Here is a 23718-nt window from a genome sequence, read left to right as displayed (position 1 = left end):
TTGTTTAATCCCTAAAACTATATGCAGTCCATTGTCTTCTCCTTGTTGGTGTTTTATGGCAGCCAGCATCTGCATTGCTGCCACCAGAGCCCAGTGTGTTTTGCACAGATAATTATAACATAATAATGTTACACAATGTGCTTACGGGCTGTATACGGGGGAGGTGGACGACGTGGAATGCAAAATGGGGAAGAGAGAGAAAACAGCGAGGCGCAAAGAGAAGAGACAGGCCAGAGAAAGTGACAGAAAGTGTCCAAAGTTTGGGATCATTTCAAGCTGTATTGTAAAACAGAGCTAGCCACAATAGCACGACGCCAATGCCTCAGCATGTCAGCAGTAAGCATCCAGTCTAACATCAGCACCAAGTCCATGGAGCGGACCCAACATAACGTTAACGTTAGCATCTAGCGTAAATTAATATGATTGCTAGTAATGTTCAGACTTGCCCGTCTGGCGGATGAACCACACTGCCCACACTGTGGTGACACAGAGCTGGTTAGCTGATTTAGTCAGTTGTTGATTTTAAGAGACTTGTCTTATTTTCTCTTGTGTATATTATTGCTCTTTAATAAAGCAAAAGCATGTCTTTTCTGATTACTTGATTAATCAAATGATAATTTGTCATTTAAAACAGGAGTATTTCCTGACAAGATGAAAGTAGCTAAAGTCATCCCATTGTATATATCTGGTGACATATTTTCAATAACTATAGACCGGTATCCTTGCTTTCTCAGTTCTCAAAAGAACTTGAAAAACTATTTATCACAAGGCCAAATAATTTCATTGATAAAAACAATTTACTAATGGACAGTCAGTATGGATTCAGATTCGGTAGATCAACGTCTGTGGCACAAATTGAGTTAGGAGAAAGATTAACAAATTGTATTGGAAACAGAAACTATGCAGTGGGGATTTTCATTGATTTAAAAAAAGCATTTGATACTGTTGATCATGAAATCCTGTTAAAAAAAGGAAAGGTATGGCATCAGAGGTGTGGCCTATAACTGGATAAAAAACTAAATTGAAAACAGGAGTCAGTTTGTTCAAATGCCGGTCAGTGAGACTTAGTACTTCCTGTGGCATTCCACAGGGGTCAGTATTAGGCCCAAAACTGTTTATCCTCTACCTAAATCACATACATACTCTTTATTGCACGCTTATTTATTCATTTATTGCACGCTTATCTTACCAAAGATGTAGCCTGGTTCCAAACCACTGGATCACATCTTGAAATTGTTCAGCGATTCAAATAACTGCGAAAGGAATAATCAGGCTATTAAAGATGGACATCAAAGAAACAAAACAGTAATCGATTATGCCGTGTCAGTGGAGCTGCTTTGTGGACGGTGAAAGTCACTTTGTGGAACGATCCAAAGTTATAACGGAGGTTTTATCACCATTCTTAACCCGAGAGCATATGTTGATCCCTCCGTAATTATCTTGGACACTGTCACCTTGTCCCTCTGTTTCAGTTCACTGTCTTCAGAGCTGTTAATCGGTTTATCCTTCACAGGCTTTGGGGATGTATCAGGCTGCCTTTTTTCCTTTTAATTTGTTTTTTAAGACAACAGTTACAGTTCACTAATGCAGAGGAATCTTGCCAGATGTATTATGTATTCACAGATATGACATCACCACGTTAACGGGTTACAGCTTCTACAGCAGTTTGAGAGAGCGCAGCAGCACATATACCACACCTAGAGGAAGGAGGAAAAGACCAAACAATATGATCATTGGTTACCTAATAAAGTTCTAGTCAAACAGCATTAATCCTTGCTGGAATGCATCAAAGTCTGGACCTGTGTGGGATTGGATATTGGACTGAAAGAGGCCTCTGAATTGTTGAAGGATGATGAGGTAAACATAAGCAAGGCAATGCAGCTTTACTTGTATAGCACATTTCAGCAACAAGGCATTTCAAATAAAACATTTATAAAACAGCTATAGTGTGTGGTTTCTGCCGCACCCATGATGCATTCTAAGTAATGACAACAAAACTGTCAGCACGTCCACATGATACAAGCCTTCCGTGACCGCGCTTTTTTTTTAAAGAAAGGCAGCATCAAAAATAAAAGTCTTCAGTCTTGATTTAAAAGAACTGAGAGTTACAGCGGACCTGCAGTTTTCTACATAATACATAACATACATATTACGTACTGCTTCTCTAAAAGTTTACAAAAGAGACATAAGACTGAAAAAATTTGAACAAATCCTTAAAAAAAGACAAGACATTCATTTCTGACAGTGTGTAAAGAGAGTTACCACATTCCCTGTGATAACATGTCATACGCTGGTACCCCATGTACTATGATTCCTATAGTACTTTTTGTGTTCATGTGATATATATTCCAATACTCCAGTACAGAGACTTGTGAGGTATTTTGATACATTTACCACAGGGCCGTACCACATGCAGAACCTGAGCTACATTCCTGTGGTAGATGTCCCAAAATTCCAAACAAATCTCTCAGTCCCACAGGAAAATGTCAGATGCCAGAGGAAAATGTCACAGGAACACAAAAAGTACTAGAGGAAGTTACCTCAAAACCTCGGGGTACCAGTAAAGCAGAACATAGGGTATTTTACCACTGGAAATGTCTTGTTGCGGTGTCCACTTGTTCTTGAGAAAAACATATTTAGCTCTTTAAATGCCACGCTATGCTATTGAATGCTGGACATTAGCTTGCAGTGGGTTTATCACAACTTGTTTGCAGAGTTAGTGATAATTGTCTGTGAGTTTGTCATTATGATTAATCTTTAAAACATTGCACATTTGATTCAGTGTTATTCTGAAACTGGTTCAAGTCCCCACATGGATACTATGGATAGTATGGTGGTGGACTGGTAGCTGGAGAGGTGCCAGTTCACCTCCTGGGCACTGCCAAGGTGCTCTTGAGCAAGGCACCAAACCCCCAACTGCTCGGGGAGCCTTTCCATGGGCAGCTCCCTCCCTCTGACATCTCTCCATTAGTGCATGTGTAGGTATTGAGCATGTGGGTGTAATTCAGGCCTGTGTGTAATAAAGTTATGAACAGAGTGAAAAAGTGTAATTTCCCCTTGCAGGATTAATAAAGTATACATTATTATTACATTATTGCAGCTTTAAACCCTGGAATTAGAAATACATTTTTTGTCATGGAGGGATCTTCACCTGCAGTTAAACAAATTCAGTTCAATTCAATTTTATTTATAGTATCACATCATAACAAGACTTATCTCAAGACACTTTACAGATAGAGTAGGTCTAGACCACACTCTATAATTTACAAAAACCCAACAATTCCAGTAATTCCCCCCAGAGCAAACAAAGACTGTGACTTACTTCGTGACAGGCTGTCTTAGTTTAAAAGGTCTCAAAATCTCTTAATAATAATATCCTTTGGGTTAAAGTAACTTTTCAAAAACAGCTGTTTAAATTTCAGTCCATAGTTACTGAGGATTACGGGATCAAGGCTGGATTATTAAAGGTCCCATGTCATGAAAATTTCACTTTACGAGGTTTTTTAACATTAATATGCGTTCCCCCAGCCTGTCTATGGTCCCCCAGTGGCTAGAAATGGTGATAGGTGTAAACCGAGCCCTGGGTATCCTGCTCTGCCTTTGAGAAAATGAAAGCTCAGATGGGCCAATCTGGAATCTTCTCCTTATGAGGTCATAAGGAGCAAGGTTACCTCCCCTTTCTCTGCTTTGCCCGACCAGAGAATTTAGCCCACCCATGAGAGAGAGACATCAGGGCTTTCAAACAAGCAAAGTGGCAGTTGGTCAAGGCCACACCCCCACCCTCCATCTTGCCCCCTCTCTCTCATTGTGAGACTCTAGTGGTAATTCTGCACCAAGGCTGAATTTTGGGAAAGAGACTTCAGATAAAGTATTAGGGGACCACTAAGGTCTATATAAAAGAGACTTCAGATACAGTATTAGGGGACCACTAAGGCCTATATAAAAGAGACTTCAGATACAGTATTAGGGGACCACTAAGGCCTATATAAAAGAGACTTCAGATACAGTATTAGGGGACCACTAAGGTCTATATAAAAGAGACTTCAGATACATTATTAGGTGACCAGTAAGGTCTATATGAAAGAGACTTCAGATACAGTATTAGGGGACCAGTAAGGCCTATATAAAAGAGACTTCAGATACAGTATTAGGGGACCACTAAGGTCTATATAAAAGAGACTTCAGATACAGTATTAGGGGACCAGTAAGGCCTATATAAAAGAGACTTCAGATACAGTATTAGGGGACTACTAAGATCTATATAAAAGAGACTTCAGATACAGTATTAGGGGACCACTAAGGTCTATATAAAAGACACTTCAGATACAGTATTAGCGGACCAGTAAGGTCTATATAAAAGAGACTTCAGAGACAGTATTAGGGGACCACTAAGGTCTATATAAAAGAGACTTCAGATACAGTATTAGGGGACCACTAAGGTCTATATAATGGGGTTTTTCCATTACATGGTACCTGCTCCACTCGCCTCGACTCTACTCGCCTCGACTCGCTGTGCGTCCGCAGATTTTAGTATCGCCTCAGCGTGGCTGGTCGTCATAGCGACTGCCGTGGGCGTGGCTTAGTAGCTTGCTTTTCCCATTGACATATCCCCACGCATTTCCTGGTTCTCCGTCTCCGTAAACAACATGATATCAAAGAGATAGTTAACGTTTACTGCTCCAGATTTCCCACCGTGGTCACATATATATGACTCTAGAGTCGCTACTCGCTTTGTTTCTCTCACATATATATGACTCTAGAGTCGCTACTCGCTGCGGAGATAATCACTGTCACTCTCTCACTTCTCCCTCGCTCACTAGCTCCCCACACACACACATACGGCGACTCAACACACACACATCACACATGCACACACCAGCGCACCAAGTATATATAAAGTATTAGGGGACCACTAAGGCCTATATAAAACAGACTTCAGATACAGTATTAGGGGACCACTAAGGTCTATATAAAAGAGACTTCAGATACAGTATTAGGGGACCACTAAGGTCTATATAAAAGAGACTTCAGATACAGTATTAGGGGACCACTAAGGTCTATATAAAAGAGACTTCAGATACAGTATTAGGGGACCACTAAGGTCTATATAAAAGCATCCAAAAAGCAGCATGTCATAGGACCTTTAAATAGGAGCTGAACTACTATTAGCTTGAACCTGGATATGATAACACTAGTGGCCAGAGAGCTGTTTATGACTGATAAGATGCTGCGATTAAATGTTATCAAAGACCTCCCTTAAGAGCTCAGCTGGGACAACATTTTGGGGAAAGGTGATGAACTTCATATGACTAACACCTCTAGGAAAATAAGTTTAAAACAGCAGCAGATTTAAAAAAACGATTGCTCACAAGCTTTTGATGAAGGATAAAAGAATCAGCATGTTTCTCCTGGGACGATCGTGTTTGGCAGAGGCTTGATAGCAGAGATGATTACACTGAACAGTGCGTTAGTGTTGTGGCAATTATAAGATAGGAACTCAGAGAATGCTGCTCTTGCATCTTCTCTGCATATATCTCACACTACAGTAGGTCTTCCATAGGGTCCTGGAATATTTGCACTCTGCTGATTGTCTGTCATGTTCATGCTCTATAGGGGTTTATGTTCCCGGAGTAAAGAGAAGGCTGCGAAGCTTTTTATTTTCTTTTATTTATTTTTTTAAACTATAGTGCTACAGAACTCAATTCAGGGACTCCATTCAGCACTAAATGGAAACTGTGCCATCTCTGCAAGCTTTGAGAAGCTCACAATGTCTGTTTTTTCTTTAAGGCTGTGCCCAGAAGTATGATTTCAGTTCTCGTTCCTTTGTGTCTTTAGGAAGCATAACGTCGCTGTAGCCAGGTCTCACCCAGGCTGCGTTTGAACTTTAACTGAAGTGGCTTGAAAGGCGATGCTAGCCTGCTTGCTAGAGTTTTTCATTGACGCTAGCTGCACACAGGGAAGACATCTGTGGGAGGACACCAAAGCCTTCTCACTCCTGCTTCTTTCCTCCCATCCATCCCTCGGCGCCACTTTTCTCTTGCTAGGAAACAACTGAAGACAATGGAATCAAGTGGTGAAGAGGAGGAATAAGGGAACATGGAGGCCATTTGGGATTTGGATGTTTATTACTTCTCTATCATGAAAAATTGACATCTGTTATTGATGAAGTGGTCCAGACATATAGCCTGTAGATTTAAGTTCTGATGTCTGAGAAGGTAGCTCGAATTAGCTTTTGAAAGCTGATAGAAAAATAGAAAACAACTGCTGAGACATCTAATTGGGTCTAGTCACGGGGCAACATGCTTAAAACTTTAGAGGGCAACACAGAAGTAGACTTCTGTCCTGTGTGATTTTATGTCCATCTTCAATACATAGATATTAGTCTGTGTCTTGCATTGTCTCGTCTGTATTTTCTTGTTGAGTTCTAAGTGTAGAAATTTAATGTATGTATCTATTGTTTTGTACTGTCTTTTATATATTTATTGTTAAGTTTTATGTATTTTAAAGGCCCATCTAGGGACGGGTATTGCAAATTATTAGGCTATAAATGCGGTGGTGTGTGGCATAGGTTTACATACTTGCCTATAAATAACATTATAAAAAGATAATAAAATAGAAATCAGTGAGGAGCTACCATCTTGCATGCAGATAACGCACAACATTATGCTACATCCTCAAATTGTCCCTAATTTGTCAGATTTTTGATAATCCCCCTTTACTTTTAAGGCTGTGCCCACCTATGTTAAACCCACACAGGTGCTTGTAATTACTCGTGCTGATCAGACCTTTTCTCAGGACTGTGTGAGCATCATGGTGACTGAGCATGCCCAGAGAACGCTTGGTTGACATCTCCCGCACTCTTTTGTAAGCTTTGTTGCACACGTTAGGGTGGGACAAATTACACCTTTATCGTGGCCGGTGAGCTCAGTTGGTAGAGCGGGCGCACATATGCAGAGGTTTGTTCCTCGACGCAGAATGTCCGGGGTCCGTGTCCGACCTGTGACGGTTTTCCTGCATGTCTTCCCCCCTCTCTCTTTCCCCTTTCATATCTCAGCTTTCCTATCGAATAAAGGCAGAAATGCCCCAAAAATTTAAGGAAAACCACACAAGACATTTTGACACGTCACAGTAGGAAAACCACAGGTTTAAAAAAAGAAAAGAACGTTGGCTGCATTCCATCTGGTTTCAGGGTTCTAGTATTGTATCCCCGTCACAATGTCATGGCTTACTGGGACACTTGAATTGAACTCATCGTTAAAGTTATTATGATCCCCTGTGCTTTTCCTACTATGATAAATCAAAACTGCTGCTATAAACCTTTTTCACGGCAGACATGTTGCATTGTCATAGTAGGAAAAGCACAGGTGTGTTCAAAACCATTAATGATGGCTGCATTCCACTTAGAAGAGGCCCCTGTTGTGCATGCTGACTCACTGAAACAGCTCACTGGGACCCTGTTTACACGTACATGGTTATTTTTACAAACGGAGACATTTCCCTTCGTTTGTACCCTTCGTTTACACGCAAACGGAGATTTCGCCTCTGAAACCGAGTCTTTCTAAAAACTCTGGCCAGAGTGGAGATTTTTGAAATCTTCGTTTGCACGTACACTGAGACAAACGGAGGTTTAGGCCATAGACAGTATATAAACTGGACCAACAGACCCTGTTGCTCTGGACGGAGACCAGTGAAGGATATTAGAAGCACTTTTCCGGTGATGGCCAGCTTTACTGCGCAGCCTCCAACTGACAGAGACAGCGTAAATGTGACGTGAGCAACGTGTCTGAAAGTTGGAAGTCTTCTGGTAGCTGTGCCAAGAGAAATCTCAATCATTCCCAATCTTACAGAGACGGAGAGCGTAGGTATATGAAAGGAGATAACATGGGCACAGGCTAATTATTGCTAACTAAAATGCTAGTTAACATTAGTAATTAATCCTAAACAGCTCATGTAAGTTGAAACTTTCTGCAAGCTTATCCTGTACTATACGGTAATTCCTCTACTATGTGACACAATCGTTAGAGATACAAGGTAATGGAGCCTTTTATACATTATTGTGTTGAGGTTTGAGTTCTGAAGCGAAGCTTACCCCCGTGGTTTACGTCCCGAGAGAGAGAAAGAGGAAGTGATTTGTTGCTGTTGTTGCTATTTTCGGGATTCTGATTGGCTAACGTGGGCTTGAGCTTCTCGTTACACTGCCACCTACAGGTCTAGTGTGCTCTTGACTGCATTGACGGTAAACGAACACTTTTCTGAAAACTGACAGCTGTGCACAATGTTCTTTTTGAAAATGGAGAGGTTGAAATGTCCGTTTATGAAAATAGCCGGCCATGTGTAAACGTAGCATCAGACACTTGATGGAATTGAGCCATCGTTAAGGTTATCAATTTCAGCTGTGCTTTTCCTACTATGACAAGTCCAAATGTCTGCTGTGAAAAAGGTCCATTAGGAGTCCCCAGAATAGCTCCACCTTCCTTGAAGATGTAATCAGCCAGAATTGGAAACACCTGTGTGGGTGTGCGTGGCCTTTAACAGGTAAACACTGGCACTATTACAGTAATATTGAGGAGACTGACATTTAGTCTTATTAAAATGCGTCCTCTCAGTATGAGGATGATCTTTTCTTGAGTTCAATCAAACGGCTAATTTAGAACTCCACTAAGCGCTATCTCCGTCGTTTCCCTGTAGGTGAACCAGTGAAGTGAATTTGAGCTGTGATCCATATATCTCTCCCTGGCTGTGAGCTGGGAGTAACAGCCTCTGATCCTCCATGTTGATGCAGGTTTCCTGGTGTATGCTATCATGAATTCCCTTCATTTCCCTGTCCATATAAACACGATAATCAACATATCAAGCACCTTTAAGTAGGGGATTCGAACTCCAGTCGCTGGCAAGGACTGAGCCTACATATAACAGTTATTTACTCCACTGCCAGAGCATTCACATTTATTACACAACAAAATAACTGCTGCTGAGGGGTGACAGATCACTATTTTGCTATAAAGGCTCTGTATGACTGCAGTTATGGCTCACTATCTTACTATCCTGCAGCAATCTCAATTATGAAATATCTTCATGGAGATTGGGGTTGTAGTAGCACAACACCTTTTTAAAGCAGAGTTGCTTTTAAGGGCAGTAATTATCTCACTAGGGTACTGTCAATTACCCAATTAGAAATAATTAATTGATGTGAAAGTATCTGGTTGATCTCTCAGTGCTTTATTTTATTTAGTGCTTAAATAATCCCGCTGTTTTCAACTCACCCAATACAATTGTCTTTGCTGATTTCACCTTATGTTTTCTTCCTCTCATGGCATTTTGCGCCAAGGTTTAAGAAAGTGAATTTAACTGTGTGTCAATCACACACACGCATTCATTCTCCCTTGTGGGGTGGGGCTTAGGAGACCGTTTTGGGCTTTAGCGGAAAGGGGGGAAGGACTGAGAAGTTGTCAACGTTCAAATTTTTTGGCTAAGTCCTGGATCTTCGCAATCCTACCTACGGCACCTTTAAAGCAACCAGATTATGCAACGATCACCGGGAGCTATCGCGTTGTTGCAGCAGCCATACTTTAAACCTGTTCTCCTTTCTGCTGCTGTCAGTTGTCATTTCAGGCTAAATCGATGCGACCCTTCCTCCACCCCGTTCACCTCTAGCTCTCATCATCATTCCCAGCAGCGCCCAGGCTTCCTGCATCATCAGAAGCCCCGCTCCTCATCGCGTCCATCCAGATCTCCAGGCCTCCTTCATCACCATCAGCAGTGTCTAGACTCCATCAGGGGGGATGATCCTGTACATCCATGGCCTCTATGCCCCTTATAATTTATTTAACGTTGCGATGGAGTCTAATCGCCAAAGACTCAGAAGACATATCAACCGATTATGCACCATTTTAAATAAACATATTTCACTCCACTGAAGTCTCTCCTGATTGAAATCTGTCAGAGATTTTGGCCTCTACCCCAATACAATGGTGGTGACTATAAATCATTGTATGTTCCTTAAGGTATTAAAAAAGTGTATTTTAAAAGCGCTCCCAGCAGCTCTGGTCATTTTGAATCAGTTCCAGCCGCTGTACTATCCCTTTGACTCGGCAGCTGATGAGAGCAGCTGTACCTACCACACATGTAGCATGTTTTAAGACAATCAGCCGCCTACGAGTAACGAGACCTCAGGTTGCACTGTACACCCTGTCAGTCTGAGGTACGGGTACTGATATAAAGGAGGGAACGCTCCAACCTGACCCCAATGCGTCAGCCTCTGCTGATGAGGCATCTGGTTGACACTCTGTAACAATCACTGGTGAAATCAATCAGCACAGTAGATCAAAGAGAGACGGAGAGACAAGAATGCAAAGGAGCCGCGCTAACGTATTAAACAGAGCAAGTACTGAGCGGGAGAGAGTGTTCTCAAGTGAGAGGCGGGTTGCCGTCATCTGGGGGGGGATGCCGAGCATTGTGAGAAAACGGGCATGCTAATGAGGAGAACAGCTGCATTGTAAATGAGCTGACTTTGTACACTTGAGCTCGGCTGAATCTCTGAAGCGTTGTTTGTTAATCAAAGGGGGAAAAAAAAGGGGAGAGGAGCAAATGACTAAAAATAGTAACTGGAAAGGCTGGGTGCAGCTCTCGCCCTCTGATGACACATACAGCTGTGGTAATTGCTATGAAAAGGTCGCCATTATTGTTATTCGCACTGTGAAGGCAGGTTGAGGAACTGTGAGGTACTCCTTGACATAAAGCTGATGAATGCACAGAGACTTTATGTCCCCGGGTATGATTATAGCTCAGGCTTTGTCTGGAAGACTGGGACGCTTTACAGGTGAGTAACCTGATCGCCAGAAGGCAAATCATCTGGCAAGAGGTCACAGGATTTACGTCATCAATAATAAGGAAAAGGTAACTTCACAGCACTGCCCATCCTTATCCCCTTTAACTATTCGAAAGGACTCCCACATGTTGTGAACATAGACGGTATATATAGAATGGACCAACAGATCCCGTTGCTCTGGACGGAGACCAGTGAAGGATATTAGAAGCACTTTCCCGGTGCTGGCTGAGTGTTACTGAGCAGCCTCCAACTGAGCTCGAAGACGTAGATGTGACGTGAGCAACGTGTCTGAAAGTTCTAAGTCTTCTGGTAGCTGTGCCGAGAGAAATCTGTCATTCCCAATCTTACAGAGACGGAGAGCGTAGGTATATGTAAGGAGATTACATAGACACAGGCTCATTATTGCTAACTAAAATGCTAGTTAACATTAGTAATTCAATTTAAACAGCTAATGTAAGTCCAAACTGCCTGCGAGCTTCTCCTGTACTGTACGGTAATTCCTCTACTGTGTGACAGTAAGTCGCGTGGTTATGACACAATCGTTAGCCTATTTTTACAAAAACGTCTGCTACGGAGCCATAACGTGAGCCTTTAATACATTGTCGTGTTTCTTTAGAAATAAACAATGGACAAATAAAGTCTTTAAACGCTTCAGACGTAAAGTTATTAGCTGTCAAAGTGGCGTCAAAATGAATGGCAGTCAATGGGATGCTAACGGGGGGGGGGTGAGTGCTTGTTAGCATCAAAATGGCGCCATAGGAGCTACACTTGCCAGACGCTCGCTTACGTCCTTGGTCTTGAACACTATCCACATCAAGAGGTCATGGGAAATGCTTTTTTTAGGAATGTAAGAGGAGGCCTGTTCAGTTTACCTCAGGGTGTATTCAGTGACTGCAAAAAACAACGCTTGAAATCCAGAATTTCAATAAACGTTTATTTACAAAACGAAAATAATGACAAAGAATAACTTGAAGAGTGAATACAAAACATGTGCTAATATGACAAAATACATTATCATACACAACGTATATCTTTATGTATGTGCATAAACTATGCGTAGATTTTTTTTATGGGGTTTCCGAAAGGTTGAGGAAGCAGGCAGCCACTGTTGGATTGCTTTACGTTATAGGGATTATTGCATTTCAGTTTGTGTTTAAGGCAAAGATGAGACATGAAGAGGAGACGGAAACACTTCACGTCACAATGAAGCAACATTACTTTTTCTCATCATCACAGGGCACACCATCACATAAACATCAATGACCAGGAAATGAAAGAAAGAAAGAAAGAAAGAAAGAAAGAGAATACTCATCTCATTAAAGAAATGAAACAATTTCACAAATAGGATTGGTCCATACATTTTTCATTTAAGAACAGCTTACAAGAGAAGCCATCAAAGCCATGTGTGTGTGTGTGTGTGTGTGTATGCATTATGAAACAGTCCCTGCAGTTGTCAGATGAATTGTGTACCATGCCGTCCAGAGCACCCTAAGGACTTGTCTTTGGTGCCTGATGTGCTGTACTAGTGTGAGTCCACAGAATCAGAGTCCTCTCCCTTTAGTCGCACCGCCTGAGGTCTTGGGCCGGTTCCCGTCTCTCTGATGCTCCCTTCAGTACGGGTACTGCTTCTGCTTCTTCCCTGCGAAACATGACAGCCAGGTGCACAGCAGCATGGCAGCCGCCGCCCCTGCCCCTGTGCAGTAATACGCCCAGCCGATCTGGCAGGAACCTGTAGAGGAAAGCCAAAAGGATTCAGGACCATATCTTTTTTTTTTTTTCACATTTTTATTTTATCTGTCCGTCTGTCAGCAGGATATCTCCAAAAACCCATGAATAGATTTCAATGAAATCTGGACAGATAAGCCTTTGGCCAGGGACCAACTGATACGATTTTGGCTTACCACCAGAATGCCTGAGAGTTAGAAGAGTCCTGCACTGTTTACTCTACATTTTATAGAGCTTTTTTTTTTTGGGGGGATACTAGGGCTGGGTACAATTCAAAAATGTTGGATACAAATACCATAACTTTGATACCGGTTCCTGAACGATTCCAATTTTATAAAATAAAAAGAAATTCCAACATTACAGCACAAATCCATTTATTTCTTTTTCAGCTCCTACTACGTGTAACGTGGAGTTTTTCCTGCGTGTCTCTATGACATGTAACGTTAGAAAGCCAATCCCAGACATGATTAGATCTTGGTAGATCTTATAAATTTTTGGTTCAAGCCACAGCATTTCCCTTCCTCTTGTGAAAAAGAGTTAGCCCGGTTGACACCAGACCCTTCTCAGTTGTACCTGAGAGTGGGTCTGGGCAAGCTTCAATCGCAGCCCATTTCCAAAGGGGCGTCACCAACGGACGCCGCTCAAATGCCTCTGGACGCAAATCGGATAGTCCTTCAACCAATCAGAGCAACGATCCGGGTGACGTAGCAGCGACAGCGGCATCAACGGGTCGCTGCGCTTCAGTGGCCGTAATGGTGAATGTAAACAAGAAGCTGCTCGCCGTCACGGCGCTATCGTCATCGCGTAAAGCCCGCCTCAACGGTTGTGATTGGTGCCTCGATTTGGAAAAATTGGAAATGGGCTTGAATGGGCTCTTGGCCAGACTGACTCGCAGAGCAAATCTCAAATTTAAGTAAGGAAGTTCGTCAGGGTTTTCCCAGGCTAAAAAAAAAGAGTTAGTGTTGTTGAAACAAGTTTTACTCAATTTGCAAACAAATGCACTCTCACAACACAGACTTTTGGAAAGCACACCAGTGGCAAAATATGATGAAACTGAGCCAAAAGCCAAAAGCAAGAACAAATTAACACATGAAGGGCCTATCCTTAAGACGCATCTTCTATAATCCTCAAAAGGACATTATGCGCATTATTAAGCAAAGATAGGATCTGATTCTAAATTTGGAAAATGTTATGACCATTAAGACTTCTCATTTTAAACATTACATCTTGGGAGAATGTCTGATTGACTGTAGTTATGTAATTACCAGCCGTGTAAGGGGAGGCGGAGGCGTCTCATTAACAAATCATATCAGCCGTCTGATTCAGCAGCCAAAACCTGAAAATACTCCGAGTCTCAAATTTCTCTCTGTGTCAGTGTCACACCAAATGAAAATTTGCTTGCCCTCTTTTTATCTATTAACATAATGTAGGAATAGTAGAACATGTCAGGTCAACGCTAAGATTTTTCATGCATTCATTCTGTGGACATAGGTTTGATCATTTCATCAACCCTTTCGTGTTGCACATACATGCAATTGATGTGTTCTGCAACAAGTGCTGCCTGCTCTCCTCATGATTAATCACAAGTCTACGAAGCGGAGATTTAAAGTCCTTGTTGTGGCATCACTCCCGTTCTCATGGGAGAACATCACAGTCTTGTCATGAAGAAAGAAAGAGGTGATACTAGAATAATTGATGTTGATGCTGATGCAAACACACTTGTTAACAATAATTTATATGTACTGAGCCTGTTCTTTCAAAGAGGAAAGAACAAAATTAAAACCTAACATCCAACACAATTACTTCTGGTGACAAGGGCCGGCTATTCAGTAGTTAAGCTGATATGTTTAGGAATTCTAAAAAGTCTGTTTGTTTGGATTTAAATGCTGCAAGAACAGTCAAATCTTTCTGCTGACATATTGGCTGCTGTAATCCGTATGTGTCATCATGGGTAGATGCATAGACTTTATAAATCCTGCCAGAACATCTTGATCGCCCACTTATGGCTGGCTGCAGTATAGGTCATAAATCCCACCCCCTCCATGTTAGCAGATGGGACATAAAAAAAAAAATGTATGTACACAGCAACATTTTTTATGCAAAGATTGTTTCTGTCATTTTAGGAAGTTCTTCTCACGCTGATGTTTGTTCAAGTGTTCATTTTCCTGATAAGTTTGGTTTTTATTAGATAAAAACAGGCTAAAACATCATGATTTAAAGCTTTGATTGACTGTGATTGGTCAAGTGGGTGTATGGGCGGGACTTGGATATCCACCACCCGATCACTACTGCGCTAGTCTCGCTTTGCCAGACCTTCCTTCACAGCGCTGCGGAGGAGGGTCTGGGCTGGCTAGTCCACACAGCATTCCGGGATGGGAGAAAAACGTGCTCTGGTTTATTGGCGTTTCTTTAAACCAATCACAATCTTCTTGGGTGGCGCTAAGCGCCGGACAGAGCAATGGTGCCTCTGCAAAATAGCCTTGAAAAGGAACTTGTTTCAGTGGAACGTGCACGTAGGGAAGCAAGCTCTGGAATTAAAATGGCTGTCAAGTGTGTGAGGAGAATTTTACTCAAAAAAAGGGATAAATATAATCTGATTGTCGGTTCTAGCTCGGAGGATGTTTCCCGAATCGACCGGAGTTTAGAATGCCACCACAAAGAAAGCGGAATGTGAGGGACATCCGGACAAAAATGAGGCTACATGTACATTGCTACGTTTTGGTTTACATTTCAGAGTTCCTAAACCGGAGACATTTAAAAACACTTCTGACCCCGTTTTGGTTTGGAATCTGCGGGGTTGTGTTACGGTCTCAATGGCCGCAAACGGAGACCTTCGGGCAACACAGACACTGACGCCGACGTTTCGCCGCCTGATTGGGTCGTGACGTCTCGTTCTCTGAGACTTAAGCTACTAACGTTACCATGGCAACTACCAGCATCGGGCAGAGTACATATGCTGCCTCCTGTTTACCCCTGAGTCCTGCAGCGGTGCGGGGGCAAATCCAACCTGCTGCCCTTTGTGGCGTGTCATCCCCGATCTCTCTCCCCCTTTCATGTCTATCCACTCGCTATAATAAAGCGAAAAGACCCCAAAAAATAATCATATATATATATATATATATATATATATACTACTATATATATATATATATATATATATGTTGTTAACATTTTTTTGATTTACATACTTTTCCTCTTGTTATTTCTAAATTATTTTGCATAGAATAATATTATACTGACTACTATTTTCTCTCTCTGTTAAATTAAACTGTTGTGGATGTGTGTAGATATTGTCAAGAAACCAAAACACTGCTTGAACTCACAAGATAACATGGGGGGAGCCACTGTTTAGTCCTCGTCTAAGCACGGTGTGTTCCTGAGTACGCCCTCAGGAACACAAAGTTTATTTTTTACTTGTGAACACAAGGAGGCAGTTACAGTACTCTCAGCAACAGAGTTGATGTCGTAGTCAGTTGTTATCTGGTAAAAGGACGATGAGTCCAGTTCCCAGACCAGACAGATGAGACGACATGGTCTCTTACCAGATAACTACTGACGACATCAACTCTGTATCATGATTGTATTACATTCCACTTGGTATTAGAAAAAGCGTCTGTAGAGAGCTTTTCGTTTTCGGTCACTTCTGTACTTAAGCTGAGAGTACTGTAACTGCCTCTTTGTAGTAGTTTAGTAAGTAAAAATGAACTTTGATATAACTTCAGTGGTTCCGTCTATCCTTTGATAATGTAAATTATTCTAACACACACACATATATATATATATATTTCAGTCCTTCCAGAAAAATGCTGAGTTTTTTAGTGATTGTTGCAGGCAAAAATCCTTGATTATGCAGCACGTTTTCTTAAAAAATGCGATGGAATATGCGGGATATTTATGCAATTTTATGCGATGAAATTGCGGGAACTTGCAAAAATTGCGGTTTGATGAAAAAGAAAAAAAAGTGATTCTCCCAACGCCTGCTGTTCACGTCGCGTAATTACGTCACTTCATAACGTTCCCATGGCAACAGGGGAAAAGGGCTGCTCTTGTGACGTAAACACAACATTTTTCAATTTTCTGCTAAGATATATGTGACTTTTTTTAACGAAAATGCGGGGATTATGAAATCATGCAAGCCCCGCATATTTTGCGCGGAAATCGGCAATTTATGCGCCGAAAGTGCAGCGTATTTGAAAAAAATGCGGCCCCCGCATAAATATGCGGACTTTGGCTGATTATGCATTGAATTATGTGATCGCATAATCGCGTTTTTCTGGAGGGACTGATATATATATATATATATATATATATATATTTTCTTTTTTTTACAGTGGATGTGGAGATGTGTGTTCATGTTTATTTTATTTTATTCTATTTTTTTTTTTACAGTCGATGGTATGTATCAAAATGTATTTCTTAACTTAATAATAATAATAATAGAACTAATACAATGCCTTGTTGGTGATGGTTTTAAAGAAGGGTGATGTTTGGTTGGTCTTTCAGGGAGTTTCTTCACCCATCTGTCCAGATTAATATCTCACCAACTACTGACCAGATTGTCATAAAACAAATCATTGACGAGTGGCGCTCTGGTGTCACACCCTCATAGTTGCTTTGTAACAAGCTGCACTTTTTTCACTCAGCAGTGAATAGATATATTATAGTAATCCGGTTCAATGAAGACATAGAAGCTCTGCATATCTTAATGGAAGGAAGAAGAAAAGATGGAATAAAAGTGGCAGAAACTCTAGCATGGTGGACATTGACGTAAATTGAAAGAGAGAGCAAATCTAAGTGTAACAGATGACGTAAGTTATGAGCTCAACAGCGCTATCACGAATGTACCTTTGACATTTAATTAAAATATTACAATCACACCAAATTAATCTCTCCGTGTACATTAAGTAGAAGATCAGAGCGCTGTTCGATTAGCATCAAATAAAAGAGCAGCTGCAGTATGAATCGCACCTCCAGTGTCTGATACAGTAGTATATTATTGTCTATGAGAGAATCCTGAGAACGCCAGCTGAATACAGAGCACAAATCAAGCTCCTGCTTATTCTCAGCACATATTTATAGCTATAAAACACTTCAGAAATCGACAGCAACTGGAGGTTGTGTTGACTTTTTATCAAACATTTTAAATACCAAGGGATTGTGTTTCCTCAGTATATGACAGCAGCAGAGAGCTGTGTCTGATCCGTTAAAAAAAAAAGAAAAGAAGAAAGACAGAATGTCAAGGGCCAGATATAAAAGTTTGTTCTCAGTTTCCAACTTTCTCATACATTTGTTATCTGTTCTGGGACAAGAACATTCAGCGAACACAGGACACATTTACCCAGTCATGGTTGTGGTTTAGGCGCTGTGCGTAGGCTGTAGGTGTGTGTGCATACTGGATCTGCCCGGTGGACAGCTTACCTAGTTGAAACTGGTCTGAGCTGTTGTTGCAGGTCTGTTGTACCTCCTCACTGTCCCATCCCAATGGGTAGAGTGCACAGCCAGATCCTATGAGCAGACCTGAGACGAGAGAAAGAGAGTCTGTGAGTGACGAAGGAATCACAGTGGCTCGACTGATCCCTGCGGGTTTAAAAAAAAAAAACATCACAAAATATGACTGGAGGCCGAAAAGACCCAAGAGACGTTTGTGAGGCGAGTCCAGTGCTGGGTAGCGTTCAAAATGTTTGGATACCGGTACCTGTGGGTAAGCGATCTGTGCTTCCTGCACGATTCGACATGCGCAAGCAGGCAGCACAGATCGCGTACCCAGAGTGTGGAGGAAACTGAAGGTTTGCATTGACAGAAAGAATTCATTCCACATCTAACCAAAATGGTGTATGTTCATGTAACATCTCCTTTATTATTTTGGATCGGCAACCACATAAACACCTCGTAATGCTACATTTAAAAACCTCACCGTCCCATTGATGCCCAGCATGTCCATATCTACCGTGGAGTTATGGAGAAAAACCCAGCTCCAAAGTAAATCGAGATTTTGACATTTCTGTTGCTAAAGTGCCTGACTTTGCACAGCAAGTCACAAAAATAACAATGTCGCCAAGGCGTAATACATGGACGTCCATGTGCGGTTTTGGATCAGTGACAATAAGAACTTAATTTAAATATCTTCATAAAAACATACCTGCTGTAAACAGCATAATGAATAACATAAAATGTAACCTACAAAAATATGCCGCCAGTTGTGCCGCCTGGCCGTCCAGTGTTTCAACGCATTAGTGTAGGGAAACCGTCACGTTTTCTTCTACGTATTTATGCGCATGCGCATATTGGATCGTGCAGGCAGCACAGATCGCGCACCGACAGTACCGATACCAATACCGTGACAGCACAAATATTTATTTTTCAGCTCCTACTACGTGAGCCCCGTCTCTCTGTGTAACGTAGACTTTTTTCCTGCCTGTCTCTATGACGTGTAACGTTACACAGCCAATAACAAACATTATTAGAATAGGGCTGCGCGATATATCGTTTTTTTTATTTTTTAGCGTCATCGCAATATCAACTGCCGCAATATACACATCGCGAAAGGCTGCGACATATCGCGAAAGATTTTTTGCCTTAGTTGAAAAAAAATATCACTAGAAAACTGCACTTTAAAGTCATTCTTTTTTCTTTTTCTTGCCTTAAATATTGAATTCAATGTTTCATTTGTTCAAAAAAAGAAAGTTGGAAATGATTTCCTTTCATTTGTTTTAAATTCAACAAGCAATTTGTCGTTTTTTAGCAGAATACTGAAAGCAGCAGAAATACAGAACTGAGTACACTTAATAATATCTGTTTATGTATTGCAAGTAATATTGTTATCGCGATATTCAACAGCGTTATTGCACATTCCATATCGCACGGCCCTATATTAGATCTTGGTAGAAGCATGCTGCATGCTTATTGGCTCACTGACACTTGATGGGATGTACCCCTTAAGGCCCGGACACACAGGGCCGACGGACAGCTGATTGGACGAACGCGTCACGTGGGTCTGGTTTCTCCGAAAATTCTAAGCCAGACTGTCATGGCGGCTTGTTCAGAATACGATCTCATATTGTACTAAAATAGTTAACAGAAACGTGTTTCTGAAAACATTTTAAGAGAGAAATAGGCCGTGCAGTCTTCATTTCACATCAACAAAGTTTAAAAGATTTTCGTCAAATTTTGAGAGACTCCAGTCACGCTCATTCCTCTCCCCGTTTCCGGGTTAGCTCTCCACCAATCAGATGGGTCATTTGAGTCCGACTGTCGGCAGCACCCCCGCCGATTATACATGTCAAATCGGCCCAAATGAATGCCGACGGCACGGAAAACACCGAACAGACTCGAGTCACTGACCTCACCAGACTGTCCGACGACCGATTATTGGCTCTATGTGTCCAAGCCTTTAGGGATTGAAATTGGGTATTGAATGACGAGGCATTTTTCGATACTTTCGGTCAGTGCCTAAAAAAAGTGTTGAATTGGGTACCCAGCCCTCAGGGGACGACTGCAGCAAGGACAAACTCTCACCATCAAGGTGTTCACTCGGCTCCTTGAGGGAGGTCTGTATTGTTTTTGTGAGACCTCGCCTATGTGGGTTTTTCATAACTTAACAATCTTTTCATTAACGAGGAAGTAAAAATGCAAAGCAGTGTGTTGTTGTTTTTTGTTCTTCTTTTGTTGCATCCAGATATCCTGCAAGGTGAATTTAATTCAAACTCGGGTTTTGTGTGGATTCGCTCTCATTTTTTTGTGGTTTATGTTTTAATTAAAATGATCAAAAAGACAATGTGCTGCTGCTCTGCAGCAGAGTGATGCGTGTGACCCCCACCTCTATGATTTTTGTTTTTGTTCACCTTATCAACCGTTTCCAGCTGATACTGACGGTGAGGCAGCTCCGACCTGTTCCAACAGTTTCACCTAACACGCCCCAAATCCCTTTGTAAAATGACATGGATTGGGATTTCGACACTTCATCACGTTTTTTACAGCGACAAAACAAAGCACTCCTGCCAGCAGCTCATAAAAAAACGCTGCAAATGAACAACGCACATATGCAAATGGCTTGGCAATTTATCACAGAGGCAACAGTGAGAAAGGCAAGCACTTTTTTGGTACGCAATAATTACTGTAAAACTGGAAAAATCCTAGAGGGACTGCTTTATGTCAGTGATTAAAGATACTTAAAGCTGCACACAGAGACAAGAGTAAAATCAAGTCAGGGCCATTTACATTAAGGATTAATATCCTCAATATTAGCCTACAGCCAGGTCTTGACAAGTTATTCCCTGGATGCCAAGGCCTGTCTCTTGAAATTACCCTGTAGGTGGCTCTGCCATCACATTAGCTTAATCCCCTCCGAAGTGTCTACGCTGCTTTCAGTTTTGGGATGTGAGGATGGCAGCGGAGGTAGAGAAGGCAAGAAAGCTCTGCCTTCCAACCTGATTACCCCTGCCATCCAGGGCTGCCTTATTACATCTAGGCCTAGATAACAAGCAGGAATTAATCCACATGCTAATGCAGATGGGCCAGACAAACTGGCCAACATCAGCAGTAGGAAAAGTGAAAAAGACATCTGTGTTTTTCAACAGTCGCAGCCAAAAGGACGGCGAAAATGTCATCGGCTCGCTTCTGGGAGAAAATAGACTGGCTGATTATGGCACCTGTGGTAGAAAATCAATTCAGTGAAACTCTCTATGTTGATGAGAATGAAGGGATATAAAAAGGCTCGGACCAAGTCTGTGTCATTACAGCTCAGGATCCAGGGATTGTCCTGCCTAACAACTCAGCCGTTTCTTCTTCAGCCCCCTTAAAAAAAACTTCAGAGGAGTTTCTGCTTCAGATCCAAAATGACTATACCTTTAGCTGAGCAGTACAGTCAAAGTTACACAGGAGCATTTGATGTAAATCCCTGTGCAAGCGCCCACTGTGGACCTCTGATTAACATGAAAAAAAAAACCCACTATTCTACAAGGTACAGAAATGCATTTAGGAGCAAGTGAGCATACACACAGTCATTAAAATATCCCCAGTTATATAATGTCAGTTCAATTTAAATGTGTAACAGTAAAGGCTGTAAAGCATGTGATAATGTATTCATGATTAATATTTAACAAAATCTAAAATTCTCTTTCAAGTGTTGTGTAATGCAGAGAGATACAGCAGCATGTAATCAAATTGAATTTCCTTGCAGCACAAGGGAGGAAAAAGAAATAGCGCAGGGCAGAATGTGGCTTTCCATCCCAAAGACAATGTTATTCTATCCCGCAAACTGTATATAACTATATTTCCATTTGAAAATAAAATAATGTGTGGATTCTTAGTCATTCTTTGATTTTTGCATTTGTTAAAATGATCAAAACCATGCTCTTTTAGCAGGCACCTCAGAGAGAAGAATGGGGAAAGAAAGACTTCAGTGCATAGTTTCCACATCAGGTCAGACGATGATGATGATGATGATGATGATGATGATGATGATGATGATGATGACATGGAACGCAGAAAATGTAGGACTACGGCCAGGTGGGAAATTACTGCAAACAACAGAGACAAAAGCTCAGTTCCATTGTGTAACCACAAAGGTTTCCGGGTGAACCGCCATGTGTTTTCTGTTGGTTTTGGGGATAAACTCAATGTGAGCACTCACATGTTACCATGACACTATGGAGACAGATACTGAAACACAAATTACTGTGGGAGCGGATCAAAAATACAAAAACATGGCCAAGATGTAATTCAAGTTGGTATTATATGTGCTTCTCTTTTGGCTTTTTATTTATTTTATTTGATTCATTTATTTTCTGCCACTATAGCTAATTCCATCAAATCCCATCCTCCACACTCACTATGTGGGTTATTGAGAACCAGAGGTAGGCAGGCTGGTGACTGGGATGTGGGAGACAGATTAAGCAAGAACGGAAAATGTTTTTTTTTCCACATAATGTTTATGAGGCAAGCTGCTCGAGAGGAAGTGTGGACTTGTGAGAGGCAGCTACCTCAGGCTCTGATTCTCAATGCGTACCGCTACTTCCTGTCCTTCTTATTTTCCTAAGCTGACACAGATGCCCAAACAGACAGTTGGGGATTTGTGTCATTTAGCATGTGGTTGTCGGCTACAGCAGTGCTTCTCAACCTTTTGGGCATGTGACCTCTTAAACTGTACTCTTGACCTCCCATAACATCTGAAGACACTTTGTATCACAAAATGTGTTTTTTTCCCCCCAAAAATGTCTAAATGCCTAAATCTGGTGTCCTGGCTAAGGGAACACTGAGCTATCAGTGCACATGCTACAATCACAAGTACTAAATCACATGCTCAACTTCATAAGATAAGAAAAAACTTTGGATGAAAAATTGGTTCGCAGTAGTAGAAAAATTAAGAGACAGATTAGCTCACATTAAGTCACATTAGCATACTGCAATAGAAAAGTGACAAAGTGCAAATGCACACATGACTTTACCGAAAATCGAAAACACCCATATTGGCTTCAACAAATGTCCTTTGTGAATTTCAATGCGTTTCCCGAGCCACGGAGCAGCTCTCTCCTCTCTCAGACAACATGATGGGAAAACAGGCGTTTAGGCTCGGAATCAGTAGCAAAATCCCCCCAATCTTCAGAGGCTGGTCTCATTGGACACATTTATAGTGATTCTAAATGAGTTGGAAGCAGGCACATCTGGCTGTAACTGTTTCCAATGTTTTGAATGCTTTTTATTTATACATTTTTTTATCTTATAAGTTTTCATTTAAATCTTTCACATGTTCTGCAACGGTGTTATTTCTGCTGCTTCCTGTCTTGACCGAGACAATCTTGAAAAGAGAAGTTGTACCTACTCGTGGTTAAATAAAGCCTAAATAACATATAAATAATCAACTACAACAAGCGGCTAATTGTTCTGTGAGCAGATGGCTGTCTCATGATGAAATAATTGCAGAACTCCACTATAAGCTGCCGTGAGGGTAGTAGTGGAAGTCACCGCAAGGCTGTTAATTCAGCTATAGACAGCTACTATATTACACTGTTGAACAACTGGCGGACAGAAAAGATCATAAATGTGAGAAATCTGCCATCACCTGCATCCACAGAAACTCTGCGTGCCTTCCACAGACGTTTTTAAAGGCCAGGACACATAAAGCCGATAATCGGCCGTCGGACAGTCTGGTGAGGTCGGTGACTCGA

The 23718-nt window shown here is 41.5% G+C and overlaps 1 protein-coding gene across 1 annotated transcript in view; it reads right to left on the bottom strand.

Moving 5' to 3' along the window:
- Window positions 1–11791: 11791 nt before the first annotated feature.
- The window catches only part of LOC114552608 (LHFPL tetraspan subfamily member 6 protein), a 62807-nt gene continuing 50880 nt past the window's right edge, over window positions 11792–23718 (bottom strand). The window contains exons 4-5 of the mRNA XM_028573540.1: window positions 17972–18070; window positions 11792–12557 (exon numbers count right to left, since the gene is read on the bottom strand). Coding sequence (XP_028429341.1) covers window positions 12439–12557; window positions 17972–18070 — 218 coding nt within the window. The 3' untranslated portion in view covers window positions 11792–12438. The remainder of the gene's footprint in view (window positions 12558–17971; window positions 18071–23718) is intronic.

The sequence above is a fragment of the Perca flavescens genome, chromosome 3 (assembly GCF_004354835.1).
Source record: "Perca flavescens isolate YP-PL-M2 chromosome 3, PFLA_1.0, whole genome shotgun sequence".
In the NCBI taxonomy this organism is placed as follows: domain Eukaryota; kingdom Metazoa; phylum Chordata; class Actinopteri; order Perciformes; family Percidae; genus Perca; species Perca flavescens.
This window is presented reverse-complemented; position numbering and strand designations above follow the sequence as displayed.